Here is an 18551-nt window from a genome sequence, read left to right as displayed (position 1 = left end):
TTACAAGCAATAATTAAAACAAGATGAATGATTACAACTTAAAAACAAAAATAAAATACAACATTAAAATAATGGAACATTAAAATATTAAAACGTAGCCTCATCGCAGGAGGAGAAGGAAAAGAAAGAAAAAAAGGGGGGGAAAGAGAGGGAGGGAATCAAATTGGCTCCAAGCCAAAGGCCAGGCAGAACAACTCTGTCTTACAGGCCCTGCAGAAAGAAATCAGATCCTGCAGGGCCCTGGTCTCATGAGGCAGAGCGTTCCACCAGGCCGGAGCCAGAGTTGAAAAGGCCCTGGCTCTGGTTGAAGCCAATCTAACTTCTTTAGGGCCTGGGACCACTAGGGTGTTGTTATTTATGGACCTTGAGGCTCTCCGTGGGGCATACCAGGAGAGGCGGTCCCGTAGGTACAAGGGTCCTAGGCCGTGAAGGGCTTTAAAGGTCAAAAGCAGCACCTTAAATCTGACCCTGTACTCCACCGGGAGCCAGTGCAGCTTGAAAAGCACTGGGTGAATATGCTCCCATGGCAGAGACCCCGTGAGGAGCCTCGCTGCAGCATTCTGTACCCGCTGGAGTTTCTGGGACAGCTTCAAGGGCAGCCCCGCATAGAGCGAATTACAGTAGTCAAGCCTGGAGATGACCGTCGCATGGATCACTGTGGCCAGGTCGGGGCGGGAAAGGTAAGGGACCAACTGCTTGGTAGGGAGTAGTCCTGGATTCATCTGCTATTGGTCCTCCTGGCTTCCGCCCCCCCCAGTGCCAAAGAGTCCCAGCCACCATGGATTGGTTGGCTCTGCTTGTCATTGGCCCTTGCTCCACCTTTCATTGGCTCTGGCGCCACCTATTGTTGGCTTTATGGCTATCTACCATCATTGGTGGAGCTTCAAGCTTCAGCGGGTGGGGGGGTGGAGAGCAGGCAAGGGGGCATGGCTGGCGCATGTCCCGGGGGTGTGGTGCGCCGCCCGCAGGGGCATGGCATGCATCCTGGGGGCATGGTGCCCAGCACAGGGGGGGCAGCCACAATGGCACCCCACCGGGATCGTGTCGCCGGGGGCAGTGTGCTCCCCCCATACCCCTGTTCTTCCGCCGGTGTCTACCATGCCAGTCCCAAAAGATGCCAGCCAGCACTGCTACGGGCACATTCTCCCCAAAGCAATAGCCATTGACTGTTTCAAGTATGAACTGTTGCTGTTGTAGTAGTTATTATTAACATTACTTTATAAATCACCTTCCTATACCACCATCTCCAGGCAATTTATGCATAACAGGTTTTTTTTTGTTTTTTAATACAGCAAATACATTTAAAACAAGACTGAAACCCTAACAAGTGGATGCTCGTGGTAAAGACTCATTTATCCAACTGGGGAAACCTATCTCTGGTTGTTTTCAGATAGTGCAGAAAGTGGGCACCTCTGTCTCTCAAAGAGGAATGCTGTTCCACAGAACAGGGGCAGCCACATGGAAGGCCCTGCTGTGAATAACTTCAGAGTGGGTTACTGAGATCTTTGGAACTTCTCAGAGAAACTTCCCACAATACGCACAGATCTACTAGGTGTATAAGGAATAAGATGGTCTCTCAAGTAACCTAGTCCTAAGCTGTACAGGGACTTACAGGTTAGTACCAAAACTTTGAACTTGGCCTGGTAGCAGGTTGACAGCCAGTGCAAATCAAGTAGGGAGTTATATGCTGGTGGTAACTTACCCTCACAAGCAACCTAGGTGTCATGTTCTGTAGAGCCTCTGGACCAACCCCAAGGCTAACCCTCCCAAGAGTACATTGCAGTAATCCAACCATAAGGAAGAGTGCAGAGTCCAGTTGCAGAATACAAGCTTTGTATATAGAAAGTCCCCAGGTTTGGTCTCTGGAATCTCCAGTTTTAAAACCAGAGTTGCAGTTAATGGGTGAGTAAGGGGAAAGTCTCCCTTTGCTTGAGCCCCTAGAGAGCTGTTCACAGTCAGTCAATACTGAACTAGATGCTGAATAAAACAGGATTATGCAGCTAGGCTGCAGCTCAGTGGCAGAGCACATGTTTTGCATGCAGAATGCCCCGGATCTAATCCCTGGCATCTCAAACTACAAAAGGATATTGGGCAGAAATTGGGACTGGGATCCCCAGAGATCTACATCAGTCAAAGCAGCTAGCAAAGCTAGCCAGTGGTGTGACTCTGTAACAAAGCAGTTTTTATAGGCTGATCATCTCTTCTGACTTCCAAACAAAGCTGCCTACGTTCTCAGGTAGACAAGACAGTGCTCAGAACTTAAGGCTGGTTGCTCTTTTGCCTGGCTCTTTTAGGCATGAACTTAAGGGCATACATCTGGGACCTGAAGCATGAGGTAGCTGAGTGCATGGACATCCAATGAAGCTGAATTCTGGAAGACCAAGGACAGACAAAGCAAAGGACTTATTCACACAGCACACAGTTAAAACTATGGGACTTGCTCCCACGATGGAGGCAGCAATGGCCACCAACCTTTGGTGGCTTTAAAAGAAGATATATGGAGGATAAGGCTAATTAATGGAGGATGGCGCTGTGGGTTAAACCACAGAGCCTAGGACTTGCCGATCAGAAGGTCGGCGGTTCAAATCCCCGCGATGGGGTGAGCTCCCGTTGCTCGGTCCCTGCTCCTGCCAACCTAGCAGTTTGAAAGCACGTCGAAGTGCAAGTAGATAAATGAGTACCGCTCCAGTGGGAAGGTAAATGGCATTTCCATGCGCTGCTCTGGTTGGCCAGAAGCGGCTTAGTCATGCTGGCCACATGACCCAGAAGCTGTACACCGGCTCCCTCAGCCTATAGAGCAAGATGAGCGCCGCAACCCCAGAGTCAGCCACGACTGGACCTAATGGTCAGGGGTCCCTTTACCTTTACCTTTAAGGCTACTAGACATAACGACTATGTTCTGCTTCCAAGGTCAGAGGCAGTAATGATTCTGAATCCCAGGTGCTGGAAACCACAGATGGTGAGTGCTCTTGTGCTCAGGTCCTGCTTGTGGGTTTCCCACAGGTATATGGTTGGTTTCTGTGAGAACAGGATGCTGGACTAGAAGAGCCAATGGCCTGATTAAGCAAGGCTCGTCCTATGTTCTCCCTCCACTGTCTGAAGCTGTGTGCCTCTGAATACCAGATGCTAGGGAACACAAGTTGGGAGAGTGCTGTTGCATGTGCCTTCCTTCCTGGATGGCCACTGTGGGAAGCAGAAAGCTGGACTAGATGTACCATAGGCTTAATCCAGCAGGCTCTTATAAGAAAGGGGAACTCACAGGTTTCCATCTGCGCCCCCTCTATTCCAATAGCACACATGGTCCTTGAGCCCATGGCATTGACAGAATCTATAGCATACATTCCTTACCAATATGAAGCAATAACTATCCTGTTGCAACCCTTCCAAGGCAAAACATTTCAGGGCTTAACCAGATCACTGAGAAACAAGCTGGTGTTGAACCATGGCTTGCAATATAATTCCTTCTGAATGTGCTGCATGATACTTTTCTGGCTTACACACACACACACAATCACACACACACAAAGTTTCATAACTTCCTTTAAAAAAAATAATAATAAATGGTTGTGTTTCACCTCCTGCTGCGATAACAAGGATTGATCCCATTCACGGTACTTCTTTCGTGTAATCTAGTCTGAGCCACCGCATCTGTTGCCTTCCTAGGGAAGATTTTACACCACACAGCACTTTTAAGTGGGATTGTGGTCTGGGAGGATTAGATCTCATGCTCCCAAATCTCAGAGAACCTGGCTGTCTTCCTGACAAGGCACTCACTAACCGAGTCAGCTGTGAAAGACACTTGCAAACATTGGCAAAGGCAGGTTCTATGCCCGCCTTACAAAAGTGCCCTCATCAAATTCAGTACAAACATCTCATTTTGCAGGTGTTGAAAAAGAATTACAGACGTTTCCAACAGCCTAAACGGGAGGGATGTTTATAGAATGGGATGAGCTATTGGCTGGTGCATGTGATATCAACAACCCAAATTCCCTCTGCCTGGACCTAAAGCACTTCAGCAACTTTTAAACGAGCACTTCCACGATTCTTTCTTTCATGCCAAAGAATGAGCACATAAGAAAGCATCATTTGCATGTCAAAGGATGGTTACAAAAATACTAGGGGCTGCCCCCCTGCTCATATTGGTCACCAACCCTGCCTGTGTCCCAACATCCCTGCTTTATTCAAAACTATATTGTTGTTTAAAATTGCCATTTTAAAAGCTGCCTTCTCTTTTGCCTTCTGCCCCAACTTCATGCAAATCCAGGATTCGGATAAGACATAACAAATACTTCAATGAGGATTTTGTGATGACACCCTTACATTTTAATGTATATAGGAAGAAATAAGCATTTTTTTAAAAAAAAACCAATGTAAGTGTGGTCTGGAAAATGTTTTTGAAATGCTTTAGATAGCAGCTGGGGAAGGTGGTAGTGATCTGATCAGGACTAGAACTCTGGTGTGTAGGAAGGTGGGGAGAATTGCAGCAATGGACAAGATTAATACTTCCCACCTTAATCTATCTGATTTCCCCAATTCCAGATTGGGATCCCCCAAACAGAGCTACTTATTCCCCGCTAAAGGAAAAGATGTGATTCCTGCATTGCAAGTTGGACTAGATGCGTCCCTTTCAACTCCACAGTTTGGTGATTCTGTGATTCTATGTGGCTACTTCTTCTAAGTAGAGAAGTTAAAAACACTTTTAGAGAAATGTGTTTCTCTACAGGACTAATTTTGAATATGCTTTTTTTATTCTTTCTTTTTTTAATGCAAAATGGCCTAAGATTCTGTGACAACCACCTTCATCAGATGGTGCATTGAGACAAGTGAGGAAGCTAGTTGTCATCTCTGAACATTCATTCCATTTTCTACTAGAAAGAACCTTATTCAGAGCTAGTCTCAAGGGGCGCTCAAACACATTTCTCTTTATTCCTGAAGACAAACATGGCTTTTGTATTGATATCAGTTAACGTGACATGTCATTTGGCTCTGAAAATTAGGCCAAACTCAGTAGGTCAAACTATGCATTGTGTTAAAACACTCTGGGGTGTATTCAAATAAGTTTTTTTTTTTCAGAACAGAACCATTGAAATGGAAGAATATCAAGTTAGGTCCATTCATTTCAATAGGTTTACTCTGAGTAAACCTTAATTTAAAAAAACTCTATTTTAGTAATAGTATGGCTGGTTTTGTTTTGTTTTGCCTATTCATCATACAAAGGGAAAGTAATCATGTAAGGAGGGCCCTGATCCAGAAAACAGAACCTTTGGAGGCAACAATGACCCAGTGTGGTACAATGGTTAGAGTGCAAGACAAGGGCTTGGGAGACCAGGGTTCAAATCCACCACTCAGTCATGAAGCTCCCTGGGTGAGCTTTGGCCAGACACTTGCTCATAGACCAACATTCCTCACAGGGTTGTTGTGACGATTACATGGGGAGATGGAGAAGTATGTAATTGAGCTTCTTGAAAGAAAGGTGGGATAAAATGTAATAAATGAAGCAAGAGGAGGTGGTGGAGGAGGAGAGAAAGCCCCCAATCTTTCTTGGGAGAGTACATGGCTGCTTTTCCTTCAAAATAAAAGTGTAGTGATAATGTGTAGATAAGTCCCTTGCAAACCATAATGTATTGAAGGGTTAAGTGGCTAGACAAGAGTCCCATTATGAGAAGCCTACAAGCAGTACCTGAGTGCAACAACCATTCTTCTCACTTGTGCTTCCCAGCAACTGATACTCAGAAGCAGATTGCCTCTGACAGCGGAGGCAGAACACAGGGCAGCAAGCTTTAGTTGGTAAGTGAATACTGTAAACTGAAGCATTAGTTGGTTCATTAGGAAAGGTACATTTCAATATTTGAGAGCCTGTAAATATGCCAGTATATTTTTTGGAAGCTACTTTGAGTTTAGTATGTTAACTGCAACAGCAGACGTTACTGTTTACAATTTGACATGCACACACTGCAAAAAGGCTCTGTATCCTTGTCCTACATAAAGGTCCCAACCAGTTAGGCATCACCTATTGAACGTACTCACAGAGGTGTGAAGCCAGAAAAGAAAGCCCGCGACCCTCCAGGTGCTGTTGGACTCCAACTCCCATCAGCCCCAGTCAACAACTGCCAATAGTCAGGGACAATGAGAGCTGGAGTCCAACAATTCATGGACAGTCACAAGTTATCTCCCCCACTCCCAACACATGTTATATGTAGGGCCTGCTCTCCACAGCTGCAGTCTTTTGCACACTAAAACTGGAAGTAAATTCTACTGAAATCAGCAGATGGGCCGGGGGGGGGGGGGACGGGACGACATACACAAAAGGAAGGACAGCGAATCTGATGTCTGCGCTAAACATTAGAATGGAAGTCATATTATCAAAATCCTTGGCAGGGAGGATGCAGTATAAGGAGAATCCTTTCGCAAAGAAATTATCCAATTTTGGCTGTTACAAGGTCTGCTGATTTGAGAGATTTGGGGAGGGTGAGAACAGGCAGAGAAACATATTCTAGATGGGAAAGGGTGGTTTATCAAGTCTCCTTTGTTTTGGTAGGGGGACATGGGTCTGATGCCCCAAAACAGTCCCAGAGATTTAGCATCCAGTGAGTAGCATGTGTAGCATAAAATGTGGTGTGTTTCCCCCCTTTTCACAGGAGGATGGAAGGTTCAGAGAGAACTAGGCTGAGGCAGCAAAGGCTTGTTGGCAGGAACAAAAAGGGAGTTGCATCTCAGTGGCAAAGCTCTGCATGGAGGATGGAGAGAGGTGTGTGCGTGTAAACATAGAAACAAGTCTAAAGTAACATTTGCATCCATTGCTTGTCCTTCTTTCCCCTCTGGCTCCCCACATGTCACTGGAATATGCTCCCCCCCCCCCCAGAATGTGGCCCTTGGGTTTAAAAAGTTTCCCCACCCCGACATAGATTATTTAACATTACTGTTGCACACTTCTCCAGGCTATTTTACTTCTACTACTGCATACTCCTCCTTAAAAGGAGTCTTAATTGTGCCAGGCTTCATGCACCTTCCCAGCAGCACAGGCAGTGCTTCCTGTGTATGTGTTTGTTCTTTAACGATCCTAAACAGCACTTCATCCAAATTGACCCCAGGGTGCTGTGTAATACTAATAACAATAATCAATTTACAACAGTGGAATATAAATCTTGTTTAAAATAAGTAAGAACCTTAGAAGATCCCTGCTGGTGCAGGCCAAAGGGGGCCCGTGTAGTCAGAGGCAGTAATGCTTCTGAACAGCAGTTGCTGGAAACTGCAGGGGAGACTTGCTCTTCTGCTCAGGTCCTGCTTGCAGTTTTCCTACTGAAGCATCTGGTTAGTCACTGGGAGGACAGGATGCCAGACTAGATGGGCCACTGGCCTGATCCAGCAGGCATTTCTTATGTTCTTACGGCCAGCCATGACACCCAGAAGCTGGACTTGAAGGCAGCAGCTCTCGCTAGTTGTTTGTCTCTGGCATCTAAAGTTGCAGTAGACTGCTTCTGAGCCTGGAGGTTCTGTTCCAATTGTGTACTGAAAGTACTAGAGGCTTGCCCATTTGGGTGAAAGGGGCACTGCCCCACCAACCTTTTCCCCCAGGCGAAACCCACCTTCCCTTCTTCTTACTCACAAGGAGTCCAGCGGGTGCTTCTGGCTGTCAACTTCTTCCTCCTTAGTCTCAATGTTGCCCCTTGTAGAAGGGGTGGAAGACAAAACTAGAATTAGTTGGCTCCCCTTCTAATTGGCTCTGACTCTGCCTAAAGCTTGGGCTACTTGTCTTCTGCCTACTATCATCAAGAGCCACTGTGGTGTAGTGGTTAGAGCACTAGACTAATCCCCATCCGGCAATGAAGTTCACTGGGAGACACTGAGCCACTCACTACCTCTCTTAGCCTAACCTACCTCACAGGGTTGTTGTGGGGAATAAAATGAACAGTTGGAGAGAACTATGTACATGCAAATGCAGTCAGTCAGTCAATCAATCAATCAATCAATCAATCAATCAATACCATTTCTTGCAACACCAGAGTGCCTCTGCGCTCTTAAGGGAACATGTGAGTTTTCTATAGGTGCTTTGGAGAGAGTGTGTGTGCAAGGTGGGGAGTGTCATTCCCCCTCTTCCCCATCCTGTTTATCCATTTGCCTGTCTTGTGGCTCAGCCTCTGAGTCAGAGAGAAAGAGAGTGACATTCTGTCTGTAAATAAATAAACTAAATAATTCAAGGAGGATTTTGCCAACAGCCAGCAACACAGGTTCCAAGAGGGTCCCTGGGGAAGGTTGTGTGTGTGTGCAGGAGGGTGAAGCTGGGAGTGAATGTACAGAGCCTGCCATCCTGAAACTCCAGCGAGAGACCTGTGCACGCCTGCTAATCTCGCACAAACAGAGGTGAGGGTTGCCAGGGCGGATGATGGGCTCCCAGCCACCCAACTCCACAGTGTTTCAGAGAGAGCACCTGTTCCAAAGACTGCTGCTAGCCATGCACCTGCGTCCTCCACCCCTATCCTGGCAGCAGTGGGTGACCGGATGCCACTCAACTTGGCAGCATAGGGAAGGGGGTGATGGTTTGAAGAGGACAGCCCAGAGCTCAGCAGCAGAACATCTGTTTTGCATGCAGAAGGTCCCAGGTTCAATCCCCAAGAGCACCTCCAGGTGGGGCTGGGAAAGACTCCCTGCCTGAAAGCTCTGGAGAGCAGCTGTCAGTCAGTGCAGACAATCTTGGGCTAGATGGACCCATGTCTGACTTATGCTAAGTTCTTTTTAAAAACCAGTCTTTTCTTCGGAGCCACAAGGTCTGTGATCTTAGAACTGTAGAGTTGGGAGGGACCCTGAGGATCATCTAGTCCAACCCCCTGCAATGCAATCTTGCTTTATTTTTAGGGAAAGAGCTGTAGCTCAGTGGTTGGGCATCTTGCCTTGCATGTGGAAGGTCCCAGGCTCAGACTCCAGGCAGGAGTTGGAGACACACCCTTTGCCTGAAACCCTGTAGGGCTACTGCCAGTCAGTGTAGACAGTCCTGAACTAGATGGACCAATGGTCTGGCTCTGAACAAGACAGTTTCCTTTGCTCACAAAGGGCATCCATAGCTCAGTTTTAAAGCATCTGTCTGGGAAGCAAAAAGTCCCAGTTCAGTCCCTGGCATGGACTGGGAAACTCTCCCTGCTTGAAACCCCTGGAGAGCTGCCACTTCTCAGTATAGACAGCACTGAGCTTGATGGGCCCAATGGATTGACCCAATAGAAACCACTTTCCTATGTTCCTGTTGAAATCAGCCTTTAATTCAGGAGTCTAAAGCCTGGAACATGATTTCATTTGATGGGATGGGCTGCTGTATACTGGTAGGATACCTGCTTCTGCATGCAGAAGGCTCCAAGTTCAATTCCCAGCACCTCCAGGTATGTCTGCAAATGCCCACTGCCCTGAAATCCTGGGGAGCTGCTGCCGTTCCATGTAGACAGTACTGATGGTAGGTGGAACCAATGGTCTGACAGTTACCTATGTTCCTGTACAATTGTATTTAAAACTATGAGGACTAGAATCTTTACTTTTAGGGAAAGGGGCTTAGCTCAGTTGTAGACTACCTGCTCTTCAGGTGAAAGATCTCAGGTTCAATCCCCGGCATCTCTAGGTAGGGCTGGGGGGAAACTCTGTGGGAGCAGCTGGCCATCAGTATAGCAGATGAACTCACTATAAGGCAGTTTATTGTGTTTTTGTTACTGGCAAGGGCTGTAACTCAGTAGCACAGCATGTCCTCCATGCAGAAGGTAGCAGGTTCAACCCACAGCATCTTCAGGTAGGGTTGGTATGAGACTCCCTGTCTGAGACCCCTAGAGAACAGCTGATCCTGAGCTAACTGGACCAGTGGTCTGTCTCAGTATAAAACACTTTCCTATATCTCTATTTAGTTCAGCTCTTGATTCAAAATTATGAGGACTAGCATCTTGCTTTGCTTTTCAGGGAAAGCTCAGAGCTCAGTGGTAAAGCAACTGCTTTGCATGCAGAAGGTCCCAGTTTCTGTCCCTGACATCTCCAGGTTGAATTGGGAAAGACTCCCTGCCTGAAGTCCTGGAGAGCTGCTGCCAGTCAGTGTGGACAGTACTGAGCTAAATGGACCAATGATCTGACATAAGACATCCCCTTATGTCTATACTGAATCCCAGAGACTAGGATCCTATTTGTATTTTTAATGGAAGGGCCTTGCTTGGCAACAGAACATCTGCTTTGCATGCAGAAAGTCCTAGGTTTGATCCATGGCATCTCCAGGTAGGGCTGGGAGAGGCTCCCCATCTAAAACCCATGGAGAGCTGGTCCTGAGCTAGATCGGCCAGTGGGTTGACTGGCAGCTAAGAGGGAAACCACCTCACATGGCTGAATGGGCAAAGTGTACCATCCGCGTGTCCCCAAATACTTCTACATCTTTTTAATTTTGTGCAAAGATACCGCAGTCACATTGCAGGACTGGGCACAGGAAGGGGAGAGGAGCATCAACAGGAGGATAAAAAAGTTTTTGGGTGGCTGGTTTTCTAAGAAACAGAGAGAAAGCAGTGCATCCTGTATCCTGTCCAATCCAAAGCCTCCATCCTTTTAATCTAGAGTGACTCTGGATGGAGATGGTTGCATCTTCAAGTGCAGAGGAATATTAATATAGCGTGTGTATTGTTGGGAAGGGATCGGATCCTCTTATTTAGCCCCATATTAACCACCTGATTGTAAGTATAAATGGGGGTAACTAATCCAAATTAAACATCCAATTTTGCCCCCCTCCAATTTCCTTTTGTACATCTCTCTTTCTCCATCGATACCAGTTCCTCTCTCCTTCTCTCAGGGTTTATCCTCCTACCCCCGTTCTTCTATTCCTTGCCTCTCTTAGACCACCATCCTCACTTAATTTTTTTTTAAAAAAAAATGCTTACCTGGGATTTCTCCTGCGGACCGTCTTCCAGCTGAGAGGCTCCCCCCACGTTTTTCCATCGATCGTTGACCATCTTCTGGATAAGGTGATGAAAAGACTGGTGGAGATAAAACACAGATCCCACAAACGCAACTGAGGGTCGCCCCGGCGATGCCGCAACTCCAAAGTGGTACCCAAGGGGGTGTGCTGGAGAGAGTGTCTCTCCTACCACCCCCACCCCGCCCACCAAAAAGAGTTCCAAACGAGAAGCAGGAAGAAGACAGGCAAAGGATTGCTTCCCAAGCGCTGGGAAGAGAAAAGGGCTGGATAGGAAAACGCACAGAGCAATTTTGCCTCCTGGTGGGGTCTTGAGGTTCCTTCCTCTAGCTTAGCAGATCCTTTTACCTGCGCTCGTTCGCTCGCTCTCCCTCCCTCCTCCCTCGCTCTCTTTCTGCCAGGATCTCAGGATGATTTGGAGCGGGGACGGGGAGGGACCTGCCGCATCTGCAAGAAACTGAGGGGGAATCTCTCTCTCTGCGTTTCCAGGCAATCTCCTCTTCTTTCTCTTTTTGGCTAGACAAAACAAGCCCACTTTTGCTGGAAGGATGTGCGTGCGTGGCGGGGGGGGGGGGGTAATGAAGGGCTACTTGAGGGAGGAAAGAAGGAAGGAAGGAAGGAAGGGGAGGCGATGGTGATGACCCACCTAGAGAAAACTTCCCCTCTTGGGAATGCTGATGGTGGGGCGGGCGCGCGGGCGTATGTTGAGGGGTGGGAGCGGGTACTGAAGCTGTCTGGCCGAAGCTCGCGGCACTTCTGCAGCTTAGGGAAAGCCGAAGCAGGCAGCGCGGCGGAATGAGGAGTGGGGGTGCCGAGACGCGAGGTTCCTCCGCGCGCGTCAGGCTAGCAGGAGTTTCTTGCGCGTGTGAAATTGGAGACGCGTAGCGAGGCGATCGTCTTCCGCACCTCCGCGCGTTATACTAATTGCTAAACTACGATACTACTACTAGTAGCATAGTATTGTATAGCTTAGTGCTACTATACTACTATTACTAGTATAAATACTAGTATTGCTGTTACTAATACTGTCGATATCACGGATGCTACTATTACTACGAATACTACTGAAAGTAATGTTAATACTCCTAATGATAATAATGCAGCAGGCTCTATTCCTTCTCTCCCGAGGGGAACCAGCACTCCCAGAAGATGGAAACACACATACACTCGTTTACATTCATGAAGGGAGGTGTTCACACACACATAAGTACACACCAGAAAGTTGTGAATGAAAACGTGCCCTATCTTCTAACCGCTCCTCAGTCGCAACTCTCTTTTTCTCCCCTTTACCCACCGCTCTGCAACCTGCTTGGCTTCGGGCTGCGTTCACACGTGCAGCTTCCTTCCTTCCGCACCTGAACAGGGCGCCCTCAAACGACGCCTGCTGTGCGTGAATGGGCCGGGTGGGGTAGGCACGAACCTTTTCCCCCGCCCCACCACAACACACGGTTATAGGGTGCCAACTTGAATAAAATATTGTGGGGGCCCAGGTAAGCCCCGCCCTGCATAATCGATCACATGATGCAGTGCACACACACTATTTGAATGGGAATGTCCATCAACTTTGCTGCCTCAAATATTTTATTGCGGGGGCCGAAGCCCCCCACGGCCCCTAGGAGTTGGCTCCTGTGCACGGTTACATTTTTCCTGGCCCCTCTAGCCGCCAGGCTTCACGAGGGAGCTGCTTCAGTCGCGCGCTCCTTGAGGGCAGAAAACAGCCAGCAAGGTGAAGCGTTTCACATGCAGGCTCCGCTGCGCTACGAGGCTTTGGACAGCCAGTTGTGGCCAGGCAGAACGCCTGCCTGCACGGAATCTCCAGGCGGGGTCAGAGGAATCTCATTCTGTAACCCTGGGGAGCCGCTGCCAGTCAGTGTAAACAATTCTGAGCTAGGTGGGTAAGCGGGCTGACAGTATGAGGCAGATTCCTATGTTCCACTGAGAAACAATGTACATTAGCATCTAAAGAGGATGGGTAGGCTGGAGGACCATTAAATCCAGGGTCTAAAATTACCTAACTGCACCACTGATTTAAGTTATAACTAATCTACACTATGTGAGTGAATTGGCCATTTGAGAGGAAAAAGAATTAAGCTTTCCTGGGTATTCTCTCTCTCTCTCTTTCTCTCTCTCTCTCTCTCTCTCACACACACACACGCACACAAACATACAGAAATTTGTTTAATTTTCTTCCTTTTCTTCCTTCAAAGAACTCAGGGCAGTGTCTATGGTTCTCCTCATCTCACTCACCCGTTTCATTTTCACAACAACCCTTCAAGGTAGAGCAGGTTTAAAATGAGTGGCTGTTCACTGCAGTAGTTAGAGGTTTGGACTGGGACCTGGGAAACTAGGGTCCAAATTCCCCACTTGGCCATGAAGCTCTCTGTGTGATCTTGGGCCAGGCACTGGCTCTCAGACTAACCTACCTCACAGGGTTGTTGTGGGGATTAACTGAGGAAAGGTGGACATACACCGCCTTGAACTCCTTGGAGAAAAAGGTGGGATAGAATTGCAATAAATGAAATGAATGAATGTCCCCACACAAATGCTATTTAGAGGTGGATTGCTCCTGCACATGGAGGTTTCACTACCCCCGATGTGGCCCATAAGAACCTATGAGGCTCATTCAATCCACCTTGGCCCAGGACACTTGTTTTTCACAGTGGCCCATCAGATGTGTTTTGGGAAGTTTGCAAGCAAGGCATGGAGGCAACACAAGCTTCCCTGGGTTTTTCCCCAAGTACCTGGTAGACTGCCCCTGGATCTACAGTAAAGTTTCATTTTACTGTAACCATTGCAGAGCTGCGTGCACATTGCACAGGATAGGGTGAGATTTAAATTATTTAAGATAATAATAGTGGAAAGGTTGGTTGTTGAGGGACAAGTTCTCTATGAGCGGCATTTTCTGCCATTAAGTATTGTCTCATTGAGGAAAACTCAAATAAATTTCCACAGGACCATCTTGAAAACTGCTGCCCTAGAAAGACAAAAAGAAAGATTTATGTGTGTAGCTTCTGGGTGTGATTTCCATTAGAAAAATGCATGTTCCTGGACTGCCAGAACATGTCAAGAAATTGCCACTTAATCAACTTGCATCAGCCACTTAATCAACTTGAATTACTTCCATTAATCAGAGGGTCTCCTCCAGCATTACTAAAGTAAGGAAGGCACTCCTCATGTAAAATATTCTTATAACACTTCTCATTCAAATAATACATCCCAAAAAAACTCAGTATAAAAAGAACAACAATAAATATAATCCTGCAACCTGTATAAATCATGCAAACATGCCTGTTCTCTCTTGTTTTGCATGATCTTTTTTAAAAAAACACATACCATATTTTGCATAATCTAGCACAGGCTTCCTCAACCTCTGCCCTCCAGATGTTTGAGACTACAATTCCCATCATCCCTGACCATTGGTCCTTCTAGCTAGGGATCATGGGAATTGTAGTCTCAAAACATCTGGAGGGCTGAGGTTGAGGAAGCCTGATCTAACATGGTTTCGCTGGCCATAGGGCAAAGTAATACGTTTAGTGTGGAGAACCTATGGACCTCCTGTTGTTGCTGAATGATAACTCTCATCATCTCTGGTCATTGGCCATACTTGCTGGGGCTGATGGGAATTGTAGTCCAGCAACAACAGGAGGTCCAATGGCTCTCCATTCCTGCTACATTTGACTAGGAGGTCTCTCCCCCCCCCCTTGCAACCACTGAGAAAAACTTGCCTCAGCCACCCAGACTGCTTTTGTGATGACTCTAAGCATTGCCTTTGCATTTCTTACACCCGCAAGGACTAGAAACTTGGTGCTGGTTTTGTTCAAAAAGCCAGTAAGCTGGATTCTGAGGCCAATGCAACATTTTGTGCTTTCACAATACTTCTGCAGAGCTGCAGCATGTCCTGACTATTCATGGCAGGTACGTTTTGGCTATTGCATCACTTACTCACAGGCTCACTTGTTCGTTTTTCTTCCTAATGCAATGGGGTGAGGATAAAAGAATGCGTTCCAATCTCAGCCTTGGCAGGCAGGTATGAGTTTCTTAATTGGCAGCAGATTTCAGCACTGTCAATCAAGTTAAGCTTCCTGCTCCATCTGACCAGAACCTGTTTTCTTTCCCACCTGCATTCGCTGACCCCTCCCCCAAAGAAAAAAAATAGCAATCTGATTCTGCCAGGATTTGACACTCTGCATAGATGGCTGCAGATTGGGGGGGGGGGTGTTCTCCATGCAGAGCTCAGCAAACTCCAGAAAACAAGCGTCTGTGGCAAAGGACCCCCCCCCCCCGCACTAAACTGAGGTAGCAGAAGGAAGCTCCTTCTCTGAGGAAAGGAGCCTTGGCAGCAGTACTGGCCCGACCACAAGACATGATGAAGCAGTCTCCTCAGGTGGAGATCTAGCCTCTAAGGCACATCCTCATTGCAGCTGTCTGTCCCTCCCCAGCCTCCTTTTAACCCTCCACTGCCTTCAGTGTGTTTGTGGGGGGATCTGCAGAGGAGGTTGTAAAAATGGAAGGGGAGCAGAGGAGGCAATGGAGGGTGACATTTTCTGTTTTACCCCAATCTATAAGATGTTTGGGCAGCCTGCTTCTGAGCTGTGGAAGCTTCGCCCAGGAGGGTGGATGGAACACTGCCCTACCAACCTCAGCTTGCCCTCAGCCAGCTACAACTTCCCTTCCTCCTACAACTAGTCCAGTACGGTGGTCCTGCCTAACAACTGGCTCCTCCTTAGTCTTAGCATTGGTGCTTGCAGAACTCAGCAAGGAGGAGGGCAAAAAGAGAATTACCGGTAGTTGGCTCTACTTGTCACTGGCTTTTGATGTTGGATCTGGAGCCCCTTACCAGCCTGTTTTGCTGTGCTCAGCCTGGCAGTTTCTCTGGCTCCAGGTCCCCACCCTGCCTGGACAGACAGACACACCCAGGAGGGATGGTCTCCACTCACATTCATTCCAAGGAAACTAAACCCTGGGTAAGTGCCTGGAACTTGGAGATTATGGTGGCACACAACAGTACAGTAGAATGGTTTCTATAACTACTCACATGCTCCCCTTCCCCTCCTCCCCTCTGAATTCTGCACTGTCCAAGTTGCAGTGACATTTTGCCTTGGGCAGAGTCCTCTGACCTGGATAACAATAATAATCACAGGTGAGATCGGACACACAGCAGTGGGAAGGACCAGGGGCTTGTAAGTGAGATGGAGGCATTGAAGGGTGTGCAGAATTAGGGAGAGGAGATCCTCTGTGTTTCATTAGCCCCTCACTTAATCTCGCAGCTGGCTGATTCCGGGTGGCTTTTCCAAGAGAGCTAAAAGAGGCCTCCCAGCTCCCAGAATCATTGCAAGCTGTCCTTCCGCATGCCCCACACTAATTAATTGTACAGCATTGCAGACAGTTAGTTGCAACTGCGTGTCATTTTTTACTCCTTCCTTAGATGCTGGCAGCCAATAAGAGATGGAGGGATTGGGAGGGAGAGAGACGAAAGAAAGAAAGAAAGAAAGAAAGAAAGAAAGAAAGAAAGAAAGAGTCTGTGCAACATCACTGCTTGCAGTGAATCTCTGCAATTGCTTCCTTATTGTAGATGCCTCAAGATGGTCTCCTGGGACACATGATTGTGCGTTTCTGGCCAAAAAACCCTGCAAAACATGTCAGGGTCTCACCCACAAGGCAGGCAAACAACTCAGTGTGCTTCCAGGCTGCCACTGTTTCCAGGTAGGATTCAGTCATGTGCTGACAAATTCACGTTGCACAATTAGAGTCTGTCAGGAGATCTTGCGTGACAAACCAGCTTCCCAAAAAGATCTGACTTATTGCGATATGGAACGAGACAGCAGAACACCCTGGAAAGTGTGCAGTAACATTTGCTTTATGCAAGGGAGTGTTCACCTTACTGTGCCTTGAAGCACACTGAGCACAGGGAAACTGTTCACATCAGCATGGCTTCATTAGTGTCAGATTTGTTTCCATTTGCCTACATACCAGGGGGCATTGACAGGGTGGGAATGTCTTCGCCCTATGCAGAGGTGTTCACACCTTGGCTAGGGATGAATTAGAAGAAGCTTAAGAACTACAACCGGTGTGAGGCTGGGTTGAGAAATGATGACCCAGACAGTAATATTTTACAGAAAAGTACAGGATGCATATGCATTTTGGATAGTATGTGAACACAGGTTAAAAACCCATTGGTCCATCTAATTCTGGCAGCAGCTCTCCAGTATTTCAGAGAGCACTCTCTCCCAGCACAACCTGGAAATGCCACTGGGGGACTGAACCTGGGATCTTCTGCCTGCAAAGCAGGTGTTCTATTACTGAGCCACAGCCCTCTTTGCACCTGCTACGTATGTGACCATTCCACTACCTCAAACATCCACGTTGTTTCCTCTCCATTTCCCTGCTCATCATTAATGATGCATATAGAGAGAAGTAATGCTGGATCCAACCCAGAGACATTTGAAGGCCTTGTGAGTATTGGGTGGCCCCAGAATGCCACTGGTTTTTTGTTTTCTTCATGGCTTGAAGGACCTTTAATGAAGCTCAAAGAACAGGAGAGCTGGCCTCCTCATGGTACATTAACCCTCCCCATTTCCCAGTGTGTTTGGGCCCCAGAGAAAAAGAACCAGATGGTCAAGATGCAGTAAGGACATGGAAAAAAACATTACAGTGGTTTTTTTGGGGGGAGGAGGAGGGGGAACACCTCTGGAGCCACCCACCCACAGCACAATAGCTAAATTATAGCCAGGCATGTTTCTAGCTCTTTGTTCTTAGCCTGGTGGGACATTTGGGGGAATGAATTAAGGAAGGGGTGCATGTTTCCCCAATTTGGGAAGGCCACCACCCTCCTGTCCCCAAACACAACAACGGTGGCTCTTACTGGAGAGGGTTAGGAAGAGTTCTTCAATCAGGCAAATGACAGGATAGGCTCAGCAGTGAGCACAAGGTTCAGAAGTCACAATTCCAATGTAGACATAATGACATGAGAAGAGTCTGCTCAATGGCCCATCTAGGCCAGCATCCTGGTCCCACAGTGCCCAACCAGATGCCCATTATGGGAAGCCCTCAAGCAAGATTTGGGCACAAGAGAATTCTCTCCTTGTCTCCAGCAACTGGAATTCAGAAGCATTTTTGCCTCCAACTGTGCTGTGTCCTCCATAAGTTTGGCTAATCCTCTTTTAAAGTCATCTAGGTTGGTAGTCATCGCTACTGTGGGAATGAGTTCGGTAGGTTAGCTATGCACTGTGTGAAGAAGGGCTTTCTTTAATCTGTTTTGAGTCTTCCAACATTCAGCTTCATTGGATGTCCACAAATTCTAGTGTTAAGCAAGATGCGGACTTTTCTTTATCCACTTTCTAGGCAGAGAGGCAGGGCTGAATGAAAGTGATGAAGATGCCCCAAAGATTTTCATGCCCCTCCTGCTGAATGTCTAAAGCTCCTTTATGGGGCTCTCTTGCCTTATGAAACTGCTACGTGGGCAAACACAGACTCTGCTGGTGCATCTGATCCCATCTGTGAAAGTCAAGAATGGTTCCTGCTGACAAAATCAAGTCCTGCCCCTCTGACTCCAGCTCTGCTATCACCTCTTCCTGTTCAGCCCCGAAAGTCCTCACCACAAGGGGCTTTGCACCCTGCACGAAGGGCGATA

General features: G+C 47.5%; 1 protein-coding gene and 1 long non-coding RNA gene across 2 annotated transcripts in view; one reads left to right on the top strand and one right to left on the bottom strand.

The window, feature by feature from the left end:
• Positions 1-11673, bottom strand: part of FIBCD1 (fibrinogen C domain containing 1) — a 77712-nt gene extending 66039 nt beyond the window's left edge. Inside the window, exons 1-2 of the mRNA XM_083721414.1 lie at positions 11568-11673; positions 10887-10982 (exon numbers count right to left, since the gene is read on the bottom strand). Coding sequence (XP_083577540.1) covers positions 10887-10958 — 72 coding nt within the window. The 5' untranslated portion in view covers positions 10959-10982; positions 11568-11673. The remainder of the gene's footprint in view (positions 1-10886; positions 10983-11567) is intronic.
• LOC310836342 overlaps positions 1-18551 on the top strand; it is a 121867-nt gene that overhangs the window by 74872 nt on the left and 28444 nt on the right. The window lies entirely within an intron of this gene.

This window comes from Podarcis gaigeae (genome assembly GCF_964106915.1).
Source record: "Podarcis gaigeae genome assembly, chromosome: Z".
Taxonomy (NCBI): domain Eukaryota; kingdom Metazoa; phylum Chordata; class Lepidosauria; order Squamata; family Lacertidae; genus Podarcis; species Podarcis gaigeae.
This window is presented reverse-complemented; position numbering and strand designations above follow the sequence as displayed.